Below are 20,174 nucleotides of genomic sequence, written 5' to 3' on the forward strand. Positions count from 1 at the left end.
AGGAAAGAAGATAATTCTTAAAAGGAACGCGTCCTTAAAAGGAAATCTGGCAAACCATGAGGCCTTTCCGATAGCAGGCTGAACTTCCTCTCCCTAACTGGCAGTATTTTCTTCAGGGGACCACCTGGGACAGGTCTATTACATGCACAAACCTCCTCTCCCCCCTTTAAAAAACTCTTGGGGGATTGACAAATTTCCAAAAGCCTATTAGACAGGAGCCCAGAGGAATTTTATCACAGTAAAACTACTCTGTATGAGACCATAATGGTGCAGACATGTCATTATACGTTTGTCCAAGCCCATAGAGTGTTCAATACCAAAAGTGAACTGTAAATACTGACTGTGGACTTTGGGTGATTTTGATGCGTCAACGTAGGTTCATCAATTGTAACAGTGTCCCACTCTGGTGAGGGAAGTTTGTAACAGGGGAGGCTGTGCATGCGTGGGAGCAGGGGATCTCTGTACCTTCCCCATAATTTTGCTGTGAACCTAAAACTACTCTAGAAAAATAAAGGGTTAAAAAGATAACATTAGAAGGGTGAGTCACGTGAGCTATCTTGGCCTTCACTCAACCAACAAAGGCCATTATAAAGAGAATATTATTATTAGTCCTTAATAATGAAGACAGCTAATCAACATCTAAACTAAGAGCAATTTAGAATCTCTGACGTTAGGAAGCAGGTGATTCAGATATAACAACACGAGGCACAAAGTAAAAATGACTTGTTTTGCTTGGTTTGAAGGTAACTGCTTAGATGTTAGAAAGGGCAAATCAGTACCATTCATTTTTTGTTCACCTTGTATATGGGCTGGACCATTGCCAGAAATCTGAATTCTTGGGAGAGCCACTTAAATCTTCGAATAAATTGAGTCGATATTCTAACTTACTCTGATGGTTAAAATTTAAAATCAGTTTACTACAGTTGAGTTGATCTTAAAAAAATATCAACCTTTGGGAAGAAAGAGGTAGAAGGAAGTCTAGATTAATGGAATTTACAGTTCAGTCATGGTGAATTTAAAAAATATTTTCCTCTCCATAATTATTTTATGTTCTAAATGAGGTAAAATTTATAAAATCCGCATTGAAGTCATGTTGAGGGCACTCTGGTGATCACAACGATGAGGTTTATTTTTGTCGACATGTCAGAGGGAAACATTAATTGCTGTGTGTCAACTGTGAACTTCATACTACACTGTCCAAGGATAGACAATGGGTGTCACCCTGTTAGAGAATCCTAACCAAAAAGCCATATTCAGGGAATGTGAAATTGGCCAGCCTTTCAAACAAAGATGTGCTTAGGACTTCCCTGATGTGATGATAGGTGTTTTCGGTTACAACAGACAGGGCTGATGTGAAACACAACCCTTTCCGGCTAATCCCATTTTAGAAACATGTGGGCGTGCTCAGTTGCCAGGGCATGGAGCACACACGAGTGAATCAAGCTAAAGCATTAGAAATTACTGACATACAGGATCAAAATAAATAAGACAAATTGAGCTGTTCTTTACACCTAGAATGTAAATTGCTGAACATTTTTAAAAGGTAAAGGTGTTTAGCACCATGAATTGTGATGAAATCCCATTTCTATCATTGTGGCAGAACCGTGCGCAGCTAGGAAGCTAGAGTGACAAGTCTGAGGCTTTGATGTTAGATTTCGGCTTCAAAAATAGAAGCTATGTTGTAATTTTAGAACAACGGGATACATAGCGCAAATGCAACTGGTAAAACATCTCTTCTTTGCTTTTCGTCTCAGGCGGATTTTCCTGAATGGGAGGCAGTGGCTGTGGGGATGCTTTTTGGTAGAGGAAATCCAAGTCCTAATCCTTTTGGCCTCTGCATGGCTTGAATCGGCTCAGCGATCCCCTTGCCATCTCGTCCGAGACCTGACCCAGGTGTCCAGCCCATATTCTGAAGCATTCGATTTCCAATGTTGTTTTCTAGGATTGGCTGGGCGTTTTCTCCTACAAATCCTGAAATTAGAAAATGACAAAAAAAAAACACAACCCCCCAAACCACTGTTATTTATGAACACAAGTGAAGAGCCTCTTAGGCTAAGAAAACCACATGTTCCTAAGTTTTTCTTTCAACCAGGTACCCGGGAGGGTTGTTGATTCACCTTTGGATAAGGAGCTTGCTGTAGTAGAGGGATCAATGGAAAAAGGGCCTTGGTTAGTTTCAGCTCTACCACTTGGTAGCTGATTAAGTTACTTAACCTCTTTGGGGCTTCTGACTTCTCATCTGTAAAACAGGCATAACACAAAGCCATCAAAACTCAACTACCAGGTCATATCTTGTGGTTACTCTTCCTTGACAATTAAAGAAGTGATCATCAGGCAACTAACATTAGAGATTGTGTAGGAAGAAAAGGGGTGAAAGTATTTTAAAACCACCTTTTAGTGAGAACATATTCAGTACGGGCTCCTGTAACGGGGCTTCCCCAAAAGTCTGTTGTAGAGCTTTGAAGGATATAGTATTTGCCCACCATTCCGTCCTGAGGGCTCCAGGGATAAAGACCTTTCCAAAGGTCTGCAGGATGCCTGTGGCATACCAGCTCAGTCCTGGGTCCAGCATGTTTCTGCTCTGAAATGTGGGCTATGTTTTCCTAGACAGTCTGAGGGTTGAAATGAGCAGTTGTTGACAAAATCACTCACTACTCTCCAAGACTTGTGAGTTGATGTCTCTTTGGTACCAACCCACGTGCTCCCTGCACCCCTTTCCCATCATCATCCATCTTTCCTTCCTGATTTGGGATTATGACAGCACCTTCTACCTCACCTCACCCCGCCAAATTTGGGACTCTCTGTCCTACTTCTCTAAGATTGTGTTTAGGATGGTGATACAAGGCACAGAAGGCTCCTTAAGCACCAGTAACAATAACAAAAAATATTATCTATGGGACCGCAGCATATAGAGTTCTATTTCTTGACCTGGGTGGTGGCTACACTAATGGCCAATTTATTATTGTGTTTTAAAACTGTATCTACACATTTCGATATATTCTCTGGTATATGTATCTCACAGTAAAAAAATAATAAAGAAAAGAAATGTCAGGGTTGAACTAACAGTATATTTAATCTGGTAATTTGTATCTGGCTTTCTGGGGAATAGCGAGTGGGTTGTTCCTTGTGATTCAAACTTACAGAAGGAAATTGCAAATAGAGATGAGTTTTATAACCGAAACTGATGAGTTTTATAACTGAAACTATAGAGTAATCATCAGTTGATTTTTGCAAGACCTTTACCAAACATTTTGATATTCTCAATCTTCAGTACATTTTCTGACTGAGAATAGAATACACTGTTGCCATTTGCTGACTTCATTACAGGGAATGAGAACTGGGCTACCACAATAATGAGTTGGTTTTGGATTTGTCAAATTGGTTCTTAGCTCATTGAAACAAGTATCTTAATATGTAATAGAAAAAACCGGGCTTCCCTGGTGGCGCAGTGGTTAAGAATCTGCCTGCCAATGCAAGGGGCACAGGTTTGAGCCCTGGTCCGGGAAGATCCCACACGCCGCAGAGCAACTCAGCCCATGCACCACAACTACTGAGCCTGCGCTCTAGACCCCATGAGCCACAACTACTGAGCTATCGTGCCACAACTACTGAAGCCCGCACACCTACAGCCCATGCTCTGCAACAAGAGAAGCCATGACAATGAGAAGCCCGTGCACCGCAACGAAGAGTAGCTCCCGCTCGCCGCAACTAAAGCCCACGCGCAGCAACGAAGACCCAACGCAGCCAAAAACCAAACAAGTAAATAAATAAATTTATTAAAAAAAAGAAAAAAAAAAGAGAAAAAACCTTCAATTGCGAACAGCCCGAATGGCCAAAGACTGGTACCAAAGAAAAATTCTGGACTAAAGTTATTTACTGCTTGACAAAGGCAAAATATACATACACAGAGATTTTATGTATATATTTAAACTACATAAAAATATACATATAAATACTTATAAAATATAAAAAATGGAACTCTTAATTACCAAAAAAACAAAGAGAAGCGTTTTGTCAGAACTCTTGTTTAATATAAAAACAAAAAGGCAATAAAGTTTTTTTTAAAGTTTTTACTTTGTAATTATGATAATGGTGAAAACAAAGACAGACCACCAAGGCATCTAACTGTTTTCCGAACAGCTGCTGCTCAGGTGTGTCAGATTAAATGGTGTACTAGCATTTTGTCTTATATCCCTAATTTTTTAGTGATCACCATGAATTAATTTAATTCCATCTATAAGCTAAGATCAGATCAGAGGGCTAATGCTGCTTTAGGTTACACATCTATTTAATCATATTTTCAATACAAGAGCTTTCCAAGGTTCAAGTTTAAATTTTAATATTTAGGAAAAAACATGAGGTCAATTTAAAACATCTCTGCACAAATTGCTAAATTGCGGTCAATTCTCAGTTCGAAGTGAATAGTAAATAACTGATTCACTCTTGTAATTTTAAAATGTTGGTGTTTCAAGCATGGTGGCCTAGCAGTGGCCACCCTATTCCTCCCATGCTTTTTTGTCTATGTTTTTAATTGAAGTATAGTTGATTTACAAGGTTGTGTTAGTTTCCGGCATACAGCAAAGTGATTCAGTAATACATATATATATATACATATATGTATACATATATATATTAAATATTCTTTTCCATTATGGTTTATTACAGGATAATGAATATAGTTCCCTGCACTATACAGTAGGACCTTGTTTATCTATTTTATAAATAGCTGTGGGTATCTGCTAATCCCAAATTCCTATTTTATCCCGACCCCCTATCCCATTTCCCCTTTGGTAACCATAAGTTCATGCTTGGTTTTTATACAGGCAGAAAAGAATCCATTCTCTCTCTTTTTAATGCTGGTTTCATTTCTCTTCGTAACAAAAAATAAAGCATTATCTTTACAGTAAAAAAAAAAGAATATTTAATTTCTCAAATGTTAAATCTTTCCACACTGAAACAAAGATGCCATAAACAAACAAAAAACAATGGCTTTTCTATACAACTTAAAAAACAACAACAACAGATACTTCACTTTTCATGGGAAATGATTCTAGAGTGACATCTACTACTGGTCGCTCATCCTTTTATGAGATTAAGACATGGGAGTGGAACAGCTCAGTCTCAGCACAGCATCCGACAAACATCATTTCCTTTTCTTTTGTTCCTAGCAGTGCTAAATCCTTTAAGTCCTTTCCTGGGAGGCTCTCCTCCTGCTTGGGCAATTTTAGCAACACAGAGCCTCCTAACCCTTCCGCAAGCCCTGCTCCCAGCCCCCTTTCTGCTGGATCTCTTACATCTGTTACAGCTGAGTCGGTCCTTTCCCTTCAAATCTTCCAAAGTGTATTGTGGATGGTAGTTCACTGGTGTAATTGGCTCAAGAGATGAAAATCTTGTATCGGTCTCTTTTAGCTGCTAATCTATCCAGCTGACGGCAAGCCTAATTGGCACCTTGTTTAGTCATTTGGCTCCTAAAGTGTTGTATTGATGTTGGATAAACAGCCAGTGGAAGGGGAGGTGACACATGCTGCTTCCCACATAACAGCTAGTGCATTGCTTCAGTCCCGACCCTGTATTCAGAAGGCTTTTAATGGTTTATGTTCATTCTTTCTTCCCATCCATCCTCTTTCCCCATTACTTTACTAGCCAGCTGAAGGGCAGGATTATTGTTATTATTATATGTGACGTTATTAGAATTGCAATTTATAATACTGTCCTCTGTTCTCAGTAACTAATTTAGGGACATGGGTTTTTGATTGCTGTTAAGAAAAGAAACAGCATTGAGCACAGTTTGGGATGTGAGAAAGTGGTAGCTGTTACTACTTTTTGTCAAATGTTTTAATTATTTCTTAATATAGAAAAGCCTAATTCAGACCATTCTACATTTTATCTGCAATATTTCAGACATTTTTCATGGGAATTTTGTTAAATAAAATCAGTTCAAATAGATAACTGCTTAAAAATACAAGCCACGTTTTAGAAAATGAAATGTAAAACTAGTTTCTTGGTTTTTTTTTCTTTTTTAAAAAATTTAATTAATTAATTAATTGGCCGTGTTGGGTCTTCCTTGCTGCAGGCGGGCTTTCTCTAGTTGCAGTGAGCGGGGGTTACTCTTTGTGGTGTGTGGGCTTCTCATTGCGGTGGCTTCTCTTGTTGTGGAGCACGGGCTCTAGGAGAGTGGGCTTCAGTAGCTGTGGCTCGCGGGCTCTAGAGCACAGGCTCAGTAGCTGTGGCACACGGGCTTAGTTGCTCCGCGGCATGTGGGATCTTCCCGGACCAGGGCTCGAATCCATGTCTCCTGCATTGGCTGGCAGATTCTTAACCACTGCGCCACCAGGGAAGCCGTTTTTTTTTTTTTTTTTCTTAAATGATGAAAACTTTGCATAGTAGGGACTGAAAAACATGGTCAGTATTGACATGTCTGGAGAAGGGAGTGTTTTGGTTTTTTTTTTTTTTTTTTTTTTGCAGTACGCGGGCCTCTCACTGTTGTGGCCTCTCCCGTTGCGGAGCACAGGCTCCGGACGCGCAGGCTCAGCGGCCATGGCTCACGGGCCCAGCCGCTCCGCGGCATGTGGGATCTTCCCAAACCGGGGCACGAACCCGTGTCCCCTGCATCGGCAGGCGGACTCTCAATCACTGCGCCACCAGGGAAGCCCGGGGAATGTTTTTATTAAAACACTGAAGGCACACAGGGATGTTTGATGCTATAATATGATCAGGACCATTTATGGTCTACCTACTACGTACCTGGCAAGTGGTTTAATTGCTAGGTATGTAACATTCGTTATCTCCATTCCTCATAACAGTTGTGCAGGGGGGAATTATAATGGGCCTCAGAGAGATGAAGTACTTGACCATTACCACATCCTAAGCTAAGATTCAAACTTTGGTTAAGCTCACTCTTAAAGCCTACACACTTGCCATTACCTACACTGCCTCCCTATGAGAATTAATGGCAAATAAACAATTTTAGTGGAGATGATGCTCCAAACCATTAAAAAAAATTAATTGGGTTACATATTAATTGCAATATTAACTTCTCTCAACTTGCATTTGGACAGCATTCAGCGTAGTACACACATTGACATACTTGGATAACTTAAAATATAATGGTGCAGCTCTTAGAGATTACCAGTGCTTCTGTAGGCATCATTTCTTTTGATCTTCTGTAGCAAGCTGAAAGGTTATTATTGACTCCACTTACAGAAGAAACTGAGGTTTAAAGAGGAAATGCACCTGCCCAAAGTCAACTAGTCAGAAAGTGCCCCAGTTAGAACTTGAATTTAGGACATCTGAGTCTTAATGTTACCCTTTCACTGAACATTGATCTTAAAATATTCTAGCACCATTAGTTTCTATTATGTCATTTCTTCTGCCACATTTCCCCAAACGACTGAGATTTTAATATATCCATAAATTTCAAACTCCTGGAAAAAAAGTGCTACATTAGCATAGCAAGTCTGTTTGAAGAGTGTTTCAACTTTCCTGAAATACCTCAAAATTCCCTTTGTTTGTTATTAACCCAGCTCCTCTAGCTTTCTTTGGCTGATATTTAAATGACAATTTATGTTTTAGTTGTATTTATTGTAAACAGCATATACTGAATTTTGTTCTTTTATTCATTATGATAATCCTTGAATTTAATTGATGCATTTACTCCATTTACATTTATTGTGATTACTGATATATTTGGATTATTTTTACACTATTACTTAATGCTATTTACCTTGCTTTTTCTATACATTTTTGTTTCCTCCTTTCTGGCATCCATTGCTTGCTTATACAGCTTGAAAATTACATATTATATTTCTATCCTTTTAATGATTACTTTTAAACGTTAACATGCATACCTGACTTATTATTCCCTCATATTTTACATATTATTGTTGTCCAGAGTTTTAGCTCCATCTTACTTTTATACACCCTGATTAATCCTCTTTATGGTCATTGTCACCATCATCATTATTACTTTTATACATTCAATGTAAGTTTAGCTTTATGCACGTTTAACAATTTCTTTGCTCCCAACTCCTTCTTGATTTTTATTCTTTTTCTTTTTTCATGGATTCCATTTTCTTCTGTATGAGTTATTGAATTTAGTAATGATGGGTCTTTACCTGAAAATGTCTTAATTTCATCCTCACTCTTGGGAAATAATTTAACTGGACAGAAAACTATGATGATTCAGTTATTTCATCTCACACTTTGAAAATATTCTCTAATTTTCTGGATTGCACTGTTCTTTCTAAGTTTGTTGCCAGTGTAATTTCATTCCTACGTAGGTTATATCTTTTCTCCTTGGTTGCCCTTAAGTTCTTCTCTTTGTCTTTGGTGTTCTAAAGTTTTATTACAGTGTGTCTAGGTATGACCTTATTTATATTTACAACTTCTCAATAGACTTGTACTTTTTGAACATGAAGATTCAAGTTTTCTTCATTTTTAAAAATTCTGGCATTTTCATTGAATTCTTTCAACATTCTCCTGGAATAGTGCACTTCCCTATTCTTTCTACTTTTTCTGGAAGTTCTATTGTATTAGACATATATTGAACTGCATGCTCCTTCAAGTTCTCTGGCTATTCTTTCATATTTTCCATATTTTTATCCCTCTGTGCTTCTTTTAGGTAGTTTCTTCAGATCGCTCTTAAAACTCACTGTTTTTTTTTTTCCAGCTGTATCTAATGTGCTGTTCAACTCATCCAGTGAGTTTATAATTCTCAAGATATTTTCATAATAAATAAAATAATCTCAAATTTCTACTTGGTTCTTTATCACATCTGTCTTTTCTTTTTTCAGTTATTCCCCTTCGTTCTGAATGTTTTAATAACGGATTCTTTTAGTTTTGGTTTGTGAGGTCATCTTCATAGGTTCTCATGTGTGGTGGTTCTTGAGACATGGGGTTGAAGGTGTGTACCTCTAGAGTGGTTTTGCACTTGCTTCAAAGACCAGTTTTTATGCTAATTTTTGGCTTGGTGTCATTTTAAACTAGAAACTCATACGTGAAGGTAGGCTCTTGGTTACAAATCTTCAGAGTTTTCTACTTGGAGCCTCGGTGGAAACCAGATTCTTAATTTTCCTGTGCTTGTGGGTGAGTTTTGTTTCTAGTCTGCCCTGTCCTGAGGATAGAGCTTATCAGACGTTCTGGCTTGATAAGGAGCCTTACACAAGCTCCCCGGCTTGCCTCTCTTTCCACGAGGGCACTAACCAACAAGCCTCAAGGCTTCCGAGACTGGCATAGGCACGGGGGTGCTTGGGGCCATTTCTCTCTTTCTTTCCTGCAGTCTCAGCTATGGGTCTAAAGGAGATGGTTTCACATATTATTCAACATGTCCAGGTATTCTGTGGTTTGAGCACTTTCTCATTATTTAGTCTTTCATACTGTCAGGAACAGCAATTATTTTCTATCTAACATGTGTGCTTACCTTCTTAAGTGTTTCTTGTATCATATGACAATGGAGAGCTGTTTAAGACTCTACTGAGACACATGACTGAAAGGTGGTTCATATATCCAAGAGGGAGAGAGTTACATACTTCCTAGGCTTTTGCAATATGTTTAGATATAGTTTGGTTTCAAAATGAATGACAACAATTCCCCCCCCACGCCCCCCTCCCCCACTAAAGTCTGCCTGTTTTAAAATCCTGGAAGAGATAAGATAATCTACAGTGGTCATACAGATCCAGTGACAAAAGAAAATAAAAATAAAAAAAATAGGGGACTTTCCTGGTGGCACAGCAGTTAAGAATCCACCTGCCAAGGCAGGGGACACGGGTTCGATTCCTGGTCCGGGAAGATCTCACATGCCACAGAGCAACTAAGCCCATGCGCCCAACTACAAAACCTGTGCTCTAGAGCCCGCGAGCCACAACTACTGAGCCATGCGCCACAACTACTGAAGCCCGTGTGCCTAGAGCCTGTGCTCCGCAGCAAGAGAAGCCACCGCAACGAGAAGCACGCATGCAGCAACGAAGAGCCAGCACGGCCGAAAAAAAAAAAGAGGTTAACGTGGTAAATTTAAAATATATAATTATTGATAAGATAAATTTGGACAACTGAAGAGACATAGCACCTTGAAAAGGAGCTTGGTTACATCAAACATTTCCTAATTATGTTCAGTATGACTTAAAAGCACACCTTTTATAAACCTTCACCCATTATGATTTACAATCTGCCTTTATTGCCTTCAGTCTTCATAAAGATTATTTTATTATTGAAATATCGGTAGGATGCAGAGGAGAAGTCACAAAAAGCTGTGATGTAACCCCTTGCTAAGAACTTGCATGCCCACAAAGACACAGTTATGCTGGAGCAGTATCTACACTGAGATATCGAACTTCTAATTTAAAATGTAGAGAAGAAAGTCTACTACTTATGATAAATACTTTCCCTATGATAATATTTCAATAGAAAGCAAAATAGTAACAGCAAATACTAATTGTGGATAACAATGAATTTAGTAATACATAGTGGACAAAACATTTTTTAAAAAATGTGGTAGGGCTTCCCTGGTGGCGCAGTGGTTGAGAGTCCGCCTGCCGATGCAGGGGACACGAGTTCGTGCCCCGGTCCGGGAAGATCCCACACGCCGCGGAGCGGCTGGGCCCGTGAGCCATGGCCGCTGAGCCTGCGCATCTGGAGCCTGTGCTCCGCAACGGGAGAGGCCACAACAGTGAGAGGCCCGCGTACCGCAAAAAAAAAAAAAAAAAAAAAAAAAAAAAAAAAAAATGTGGTAGCCACAATATCTCAATAAACATACTTAAATCTTTTTAGTATCCAATCCTCAGTAAGCTGTGACTTCTACCAAAAACACAAGACCATAACCAACATTGCTGACGGCCTTTTAAAAACGTGTTAATAACATTCCTATTTTGCTCACTGCTTTTCTTTACCTTTACAGATGACATTTTTCAAACTATAAAATGCATTCTGCTGGCAAACCTTCTTGCTTCAACAGTTCTCAGTTTTATAATAGTAAATCTACATTCTTTGCTACTGAGACATCCACTATCTTTTGGCGTGTGACTTTGAATGAGGCAGAGAACAAGCCATACATTTAAAAATCAATACCTAACCTTATCAATATTCATTTTCCTGTGTCAATACAAAATACGAAGGTGAAAGAGCAGTAAATAAGCTAAAGCGCTGAAATAAATTCGGTGTTCCTGTCACAATTAATAAATGTTCAACCGATAACACTGCTGGCTAGTCTATAGCCTTACTTCAGTTATGCTTCAGTGTTATTGTTTCAACAGGGTGGGTAAAATGTTCAATACACTAGCAGGTAGAGATGATCAGATTTGGGGTTATTAATTTCATAGAGAACTTTAAATCTTTAAAAATATTATTTATTATGGATACAGTATATAACTGTTTAGCCTCTTAAATTGTTGTATAAGCACAGTGTGGGATTATAAAGTACCTAATTATAGTTTTCTGATAAACTTTGGCTAAATCTTTTCTAAATCTGCTATTTGATGACATAATATGTCATATATAAATCAGAGGGGATCATCAAACAATATTCAGACTGTCAGCCTTTTAACTCCCATTCCTGATTTCACATCAGAAAGTGTTACCTTCACCTGTCTTTTTCCAGCTTAGATTGAATGTTGACTAAAGGTAGAAGGAGCTGTGAAAACACGATTCAATGTGTTTTCTGGGAGGTCTATAAGGGCCTACAAAATGGCAAGAAGAGTTTCTTGAAAATAATTCTACATGCTAACTCAACTTTGGAAGCTTATAAAGATAAGATTCTTTGTTATGTGATTAACTATATTCCAGAATTTGAAAACTATAATTTTTGGAGACAAGATGATCTAGGATTCATAACCTTATTATCAAAGTGCATTTATGCAAAAGCATTTCTTACTTGAATTTGGAGAATAATCTTCACCTTAGAGTTGATTCATTTGTATTGGAAGATATTCTTTTTAAAACTAAGGATTTTTAAGTAACCTCATTCTCTTCCTCTTTGAGAGGAACGGTTATGCATGGATTGTAAAAATGCATCGAAAATGAGTAACCTAATTCTCCTACTCCAATACTATTGGATTAATTACAAAAATGCATTAAGTTTCTATGAGTTATGTTCTTTTAGGTAAATAATCTAGTAATAGAATCAAAATCTTGAGTCTCAAGAGAATCACTAAAGTTTTGAAATACAACACTTGGAATATGCTGGTGTAAGCTTATGAATGTTTTAGGCTAAAGTTTAGTATTTATACCTATACGTTGTAAAAATGATTTCCTCTGATGCTACTGAGTTGTAACATGAAAATCACCCTGTAGAAATAATCACATTACGCTCTCCCCAACCATTATGCATTTTCCTTCTCACTTCACATATGTTCAGAGTGTTAGGACCTGACCCTGATAGTCTCTCTTCCTTATTGCTGGCTCTGAGGTGCTTTAGTCACATTCCTAAGATTGTTCTTGTACTATTTCTGCCACCAGTGTTTGAATCATTGAAAGGTAAGAGAATTCGGGGGTCCATTCAACTGGAATGGGAATATTAAAGAATCCTATACCTGCCTTATGAAAGATTTGAGGAACTTATGACATGTATTTGATCTAAAAGTGGCTATATGTTCCTGTATAAAGAGATATATTAGAAGTGTTGTAATGAAAGTTCTGTATTTCTATACAGCAAATTTAGATAAATCTTTTATGGCACTTAAGATACATAATAGTCTGTATAAATATAAATAAATTGTATAATAGTCTATTTATGTATAAATAAAGATATATATATATATAAATAATTGCATAAGACACATGAAATAAGACGGTCTTTACATATATATTCTTACAGAAAGGCCATATGTATGTTATGAAAAGATCATGAGTTTAGGAGTCATGCAGACATTGGCTTGAATCCTCCCTTTGCCCTTCAATCATTCTGCCTTCTTAGGTAGCTAAGAAGACCCTAACACATGTCTGAATCTTCATTTTATGGTGTAAAGTGAATGATAATAACACCTAAGTCATCAAGTTGTTGCAAAGATAAAATAAGGTTTTGGTACACAGTAGGCACCCAGTAATTAGTAAATATTATTCTACATGAACACAAACACATTCTGCACACAGGTAGTTCCTACTTCCAAATTCTGAAAATTCAACGAAGTTAGAGGATGAAGATCAGACATCACACTTGTAACTATACTTATAACTACAGTTCATAATTGAGCCCTTTATGTGGATGCAACAACTGTATGTGGGTGCTCCGATTTTAAGTTATTCTTTAATTTTTTAGTGCTGAACTATGGGATAGGTCTACTGAATACAGAATTTAAGCTTCACCTCTTTTACTTCCTTTGAAATCATCATGTCAAGATATCTGTCTATTCATATCTGTTATCTATATCTGTATTTTCCCCTTCTCACTGCTTACTCTCCTGTTGAATCTGAATCTTATTTTCATATTCTGTAATTAATCTTGGAGAACATAACTCTTCCTATAAAAGAATTCCTAAATGAAGCTGAGAGAGACAGTTTATAAATATGAATGGTTAAGGACCCCAAGCAATAGGCCACTACTATAATAATAACTTTGTAATTGATCAAGGATCTACATGGAAAGCATTTTCTCATAGTTTGCTGAACTGCAAACCCATACAGTTAATTGTTTGTTCCTGTGCGTGTGTCCACATTTAAGGCCTAGTCGGCTCCCTTATCACAGGTTTTTATCTCTGCTTCCCGCACCGCTGCTCTTGCACGAGATCTTTTTTTTTCTATTTAACATCTTTATTGGAGTATAATTGCTTTACAATGCTGTGTTAGTTTCTGCTGTATAACAAAGTGAATCAGCTCTACATATACATATATCCCCATATCCCCTCCCTCTTGCGTCTCCCTCCCACCCTCCCTATCCCACCCCTCCAGGTGGTCACAAAGCACCGAGCTGATCTCCCTGTGCTATGTGGCTGCTTCCCACTAGCTATCTGTTTTACGTTTGGTAGTGTATATATGTTCATACCACTCTCTCACTTCGTCCCACCTTACCCTTCCCCCTGCCTGTGTCCTCAAGTCCATTCTCTACATCTACGTCTTTATTCCTGTCCTGCCCCTAGGTTCTTCAGAACCATTTTTGTTTTTTTAGATTCCATATGTATGTGTTAGCATACAGTATTTGTTTTTCTCTTTCTGACTTACTTTACTCTGTATGACAGACTCTAGGTACATCCACCTCACTACAGATAGCTCAATTTCGTTTCTTTTTATGGCTGAGTAATATTCCATTGTATGTATGTGCCACATCTTCTTTATCCATTCATCTGTCGATGGACACTTAGGTTGCTTCCATGTCCTGGCTATCGTAAATAGAGCTGCAATGAACACTGTGGTACATGACTCTTTTTGAATTATGGTTTTCTCAGGGTATATTGCATGAGATCTTGCAATACATATTAATCTTATTCTTATCCTTCCCTACCAAGCTCAGGTCCTTGCCTTTCCAGGAAGGCTTCCTGTCCCCTTTGGTCTAGTGACTTCTCTCAGCTCAAAACCTGTGGTTCTCCCTATACCACACTCATTAGAATGACATGGTGTTTGAGGTGGAAATGATGAGAGATTTTTTTATTCTAATGCTAACTTGTCTAAGTAAGGAAAGACGAAATCAGAGATCTCTGCAGAGCTGGGTGTAGAAACCAGACTGCCACATTCATGACCAGGCTGGCATCTACTACCACATGGGCCTTGTGTTTTGAGGCTGCTTCAATACTTGTGAATTCATTACTATTAATTTCCTCTGGGGTTATTTACCTTTTCATCAATTTATGCCTTGTTTTCCCAACAAGTCTGTAACTTTCTTGAGGCCAAAGACACAGCCTTTGAAGTATCTGTATCCTGTAATACCTCACACAGTTTTGCAGGTGTGTAGGAAATACTTTAGTGATCGGCGGCCTGAAAAACCTACACAAAGAACACACAATACATCCTGACACCAAAGGCGAATGATTTGCTTTACTGGTTTCTTGTAACTGTGCTTCCTCCTCAGTGCTAGTGATTAAGGGTTATCTGTATTTTACTCTTGATGATTTATGAACTTTATCTGTGTGTTTTGCCCCAAGCCCTTTTTCTTTTACCTGCTGTAGTAGGTCCAGGCAAAGGTGCAGCTTTTCTTCTCCGTTTGATGTCTCCAGTGCATAGGGATCCTAAATGCATGCTTGTTTGCCTACAAGTAATTATCAGAAAAAACTATTAACAAAGGAGGGAAAGAAATGACACATAAATACACAGCTTGTATAATCTGAACCTAAATCAAAACATTCTCAACAAAGATGGAGCAGCCTAGTAAAACCACCAATCTTGTTTATATCGAAACATAATTACGTTTGTTGACAAGCGTTCAGCAGCTAAATGCGCCATCATAAATTGTTACTGGAATGAATAATATAAAAGGAATGCTTTTTAATTTTCAAAACTGGCTCAACATAAAATCAAGCACTGTTGCTTCTGACAGGAAAATAGCTAAGATTAATTATCTAAAGAGAGCACAATATTGTTGCTAGGTTATCAATTGGTTACTAATGCTTTACTGTCAGAACAACATTTATTACAGGAAAAATATGATCAATTTCTTTTAGGATATTATGTGGCAGTGAATTCTCTTAAAACATTTTAAATAGAAGGAAATAGTGATGTTCTTCCTGACAATTCACAGGATTAAAATTCTTTAATTATCAGCTAGGTGAGGAAACAATTTGAATGCATTAATGCTGATATTGATACTAGACAAGCTAACGTGATATTGGATTACCTTTGTAAAGACGTGATGTATAAGAACTAAGAAGCAGACCTTCTGCTACTCTTGGAACTAGTCAGAATTAGACTGTCTGTCTAACATGGACTCCTAAATTTACGAGTTTTGGAAAAATTAGAAATGGCTCAATTGGAAATCAAGACAAACTAATAAGATGGAAAAGCTGTAAAAAGTCTTCAAGATTTTCAAGCTATAGAGGACTCTTATGTTCATGTCCTGGATTATAATCCCCAACATGGGGTTGGGATAGTACCTGGGGATCATGAAGCAGAAATAAATAAAGCATGTTTACTAGAAAACACGACTGTTTAGTAATTCAGAGAGATATGTGGTAGTATACTGAAGTTTTATAGGGCCCAATTAGAAAACAACCAGATTATTAGAGAAAAATGTAAAAGGAAGGAACTAATTCAGGTAAAACTCAAAATATATACTTCCACACTTATACCCAGGTGTTTAAATATAATGAAAAATTGGAGTTGGGGAGTAAAATTACTTTAAATACAGATTCTATCTATAATGTACAAAGTAAAGTACAATCAATAAGCTGGCTAATCCAAGGGGTATATACAACCAAAGAAGCATACTCTGAAAATCTATCAATATAGGTAGAAGCAAACGGGTATTTATCTAGTTTTCTCTTCCCTTTGTATTGAGTGCATAATGATTCTCTTTTATAAATACTTATAATTATTAAAATATTTTTTAAAATTAGTTCATTCAATTAATGATTAACTTTGCAGAAATACATACACACACATGTCAAAATGTTTACTAGTGTGTATAACATTTTTATTGGATTTTGAAGTGTGGTTTTGGCTCATAATACCAAGAAAAAATAAATGGCTATATTTATTTTATATTTTATATATTATATATAATACATATTTTATATATTTATTTTATAAACATGTTTATATATATATATTTATCTATTTTTAAAGCTATATCGAAATTAAAAAAATTAAAAAGTCACATCCCTTTTTTTTCTGCGATACGTGGGCCTCTCACAGTTGTGGCCTCTCCCGTTGCGGAGCACAGGCTCCGGACGCGCAGGCTCAGCGGCCACGGCTCACGGGCCCAGCCGCTCCGCGGCACGTGGGATCTTCCCGGACCGGGGCACGAACCCGTGTCCCCTGCATCGGCAGGTGGACTCTCAACCACTGCGCCACCAGGGAAGCCCAGTATCACATCCTTTTTATAAAAAATTAATGAATTCACTTATTCAGCAAGCAATTACTAGTATCTACTGCTGACTTAGCATAAGACTCCATAGTTATGGTGAAAATGAGGAAAAAGGAAGTGGAAGATACCAACGAAATGGAAAGTTCAGTTCTTATTATTGGAAGAGTTTTAAGTCTGAGTGGGGAGATTAAGTCAAAATATATGAAATAATTAGTGGCAGGCACAATGAACTTTCTTAATATTACTGGAGATTATGATCTTTAGTCCTTAAAACAATTCTAAGCGTTTACTGACTATACCTTTTTTCTTTGTAGGGAAAAATCGGTGCTTCAATGGAAAACTATAGAGTACACCCTTCTACTCACCTGATTCTGATTCTATGGGAGCTATTTTACAACTCTAAGGTATAGATAACTGAAAGCAATGGAAAATAACTCGTCTGCAGTAATGCAAGTGAGTTCTGTCCCGAGGAAGGACAATCCTCCCCGCTGTGGAAAAGCCAGTTTGCACCCATCGGTACATTCATTCAATCTTCCTTACTCCATATACATTTGTGCTTCTTTCATTTCTCCTTTGAACCCATTATAACATCTGCCTGGTTCCCTCATTAATCAATGAGTTAAAATTTCAAATGCTGTAAAAGAGACATGATTTTACCTATTTGTACAACATTATCCTCACACATCTCCGATCCCTCTTGAAACCTCCCCCCTAGAAAAAAGACTGGAGTAGTTCACCTTCCGCAGAGCATGTACCAGATAGGCGTGGCCAACAGGACTAGCAGAGGAGGGGAAAGTAACATTCTGAAAGTGGGAACAAAGTGGGAACCCGAATTCTGGAGTGTGGCCCTTCTGTTATGGAGCTGTGAAAACCAACCCATGGACTATCTACTTCTTATCCTCTTGTTAAAACATAATAAATATTCTTAGATTAAGCCACTGCTGGTCAGGTTTTCTATACCTGTTGCTGAAAGTATTTCTAAATGATAAAGAGTTTGTTCTGTTCAGAGAATTTTGAGTAGTTCAGGATGTGTGGGTAGCAGTGTTTACAGAAGGAACTATATAATAGGAGGGAAGAAGAAAGCTGGGGCTCAACCATGGCCCATATGTGCCACATTGGCCCCGTGAAGGTGTTTGGATTTTATAGCTGCTGTGGAGTCATTAAAGATCACTTAGCAGAAGCAAGCTGGCCAGATTCATGGGATGCTGACGAGCTGGGGTTGGGAGAGTAACCGGGTTTGTGAGTAGTCCAGACACAAAGTTCCTCCCAGGTTATCAGTCTCTGTTATAATTAAGAATAATATCATGCCACACAATGAAACTTCTTCTGAAGAAATACCTTTTTAGAGATCATTAGAATACCCAGTAGCTGTTCATTGTGACTATTAAGATGGCTAGTTTCTACTTACATTGTTCTTGCACTAGTTGTATGTAACCGGAGTCTTCTAACTGCTTGAAAAACCATTCTCCCAAGTCCATATCGCCTTTAAAACTTTATTATTTTTCTTACACTGTTCAAATTTATTAGGAACGCCTGTTTACAAAGAGGGTGAAAAACAAATTCCAAGAACAACTCCCTCTTCCTAGGCTTTTTCTCATCTGCTGGACCCCAAATTCCCTTTTGGGTATCTGTACAGAACAAGTGGAACAGCACATTTTCCTTCAACTCCCCTCCCCCACCCCCAAGGTAGCTACATAAAGGAAAAGAGACAAACATTCAAGGAGAATAAAGTTAAAGTTAATAAAGTCAGTACACTGAACCCAAAGACCTGAGCCATAAGAAAAACAGCGAGCTGTATTTCAGTAATTCTATCAAGAATTGACTACCTGCTACAGCACATTGAGAGATCGGGATTATTGATCAGTAAGATTACTCATTTAAGCCTGTCCTCCCCCCTTTCCTTCAGACAGGTGCAACGGAGTTGCTACAAATAACACTAAGCAAGGTTTACTCCGTTATTTAGTTGTCATTCTTAATGCAAAACAGAGCAGTTATTTTTTTAAATTTAAAATCAATGAACGTCTCAAAGGCAGCCTAGTTACTTCAGCCTAAATGAGTCATTTGTCTTTGCAAAGCAGAACACGTGGATTATTATTCAAGGTGGTGGTTGGCAATTTTTGGTTTTTGTTTGTTTGTTTTTGCTGTGGTGTTTTGAAGAATGACCATACGTTGTCCTAGGAACAGATCCAAATTTGTTAAAAAATGTTAAGGTCCTTTTGTAAGGCACTGTTAGGAAATTACCCATCAGCCCTAGCAGTATATTTGTGTCAGTGAGAGCCTTTGCTTGGGTGGAAAGACGGGAAAAAGGCAGAACCTGGTAACTTTGTAACTACTAACACCTTAAAATACTAGGGGTAAACACACATATCTTTAAGTGGAAAGGCTAAAGAAATAATGTTTTTGTTATGGATTTAATAAGCAGTGTCAGCTATGATTTGAAACACTGTTTCCCATTGTACTCATTCTGAAAATTTTCCTATTATGTATTAGAAAGCAGAGCTCAAAGGGAAATCTTCGTTTTCTTCTGCTTTTGAGCCAGACTTCACTTGGTTATCCCGTCATCCTTTTAAATGGGGTGGTGGCGGGAAAGTGGGCATTTCATCCAGAGGAAAGAAAAAGTAAAAAACAAAGCTATAAAAAATCTAAAAAAACCTCACAAAGCAGAGACAAAAAATACTAGGGAGGACCACCTTGCCTGAGAACCTGTCTTTTGACAAGGGCTGACAAGGGCTGAAGCAGGCGGTGTCAAACACAATAATATTAAAGAGAAGACAAGAGGAACTTGTCTCTTCATTGTATGCACATTTGGCTTTTCAGAGAATTAGGCCTAGTGAAAGCTGCCCCCTGGATAAGATGTGTTCCCAAGCAGCCTCGGACAAGCTGCAGAGAAGAGACAAACAGATGTGACTATGGGCCCTGCCATTTGGCAAGAACACTCACTGTCAGTTAGAAAAATATAAGCCTGGACAGGGTATCAGCTGCACAGAAATGAAGCGGGTCTGTGGTGTCACTGGAGGAGCAATCGGTGCAAATCCAGCCCTACGTGAACTTTCCCTTCTAGATCCAAATCACCCCCTCTTCCGCTTTATTCAGTGTCAATATGTCTCAACATGTTAACTGAACGAGTAAACATCAGTATCTAGCACTTTTCCTTCTGTGCCAATATGCACATATCAAGTACTGTTGAGCATAAATATTTCTTAACTACCAGGATCGCATTAAATCCTTGCTTTTT

General features: G+C 38.0%; 1 protein-coding gene across 4 annotated transcripts in view; it reads right to left on the bottom strand.

Annotated features, from left to right (window-relative positions):
* GPATCH2 (G-patch domain containing 2) overlaps window positions 1-20,174 on the bottom strand; it is a 182,151-nt gene that overhangs the window by 15,659 nt on the left and 146,318 nt on the right. For 3 of the 4 annotated variants that reach the window (XM_060127080.1, XM_060127087.1, XM_060127072.1), the window contains 2 exons: window positions 15,078-15,166; window positions 8-1,971 (listed from right to left, as the gene is read on the bottom strand). In XM_060127080.1, coding sequence (XP_059983063.1) covers window positions 1,751-1,971; window positions 15,078-15,166 — 310 coding nt within the window. In that variant the 3' untranslated portion in view covers window positions 8-1,750. Of the gene's footprint in view, window positions 1-7; window positions 1,972-15,077; window positions 15,167-20,174 lie in introns of those variants that run through there. The other variant, XM_060127096.1, reaches the window with a different exon arrangement.

The sequence above is a fragment of the Lagenorhynchus albirostris genome, chromosome 2 (genome assembly GCF_949774975.1).
Source record: "Lagenorhynchus albirostris chromosome 2, mLagAlb1.1, whole genome shotgun sequence".
In the NCBI taxonomy this organism is placed as follows: Eukaryota; Metazoa; Chordata; class Mammalia; order Artiodactyla; family Delphinidae; genus Lagenorhynchus; species Lagenorhynchus albirostris.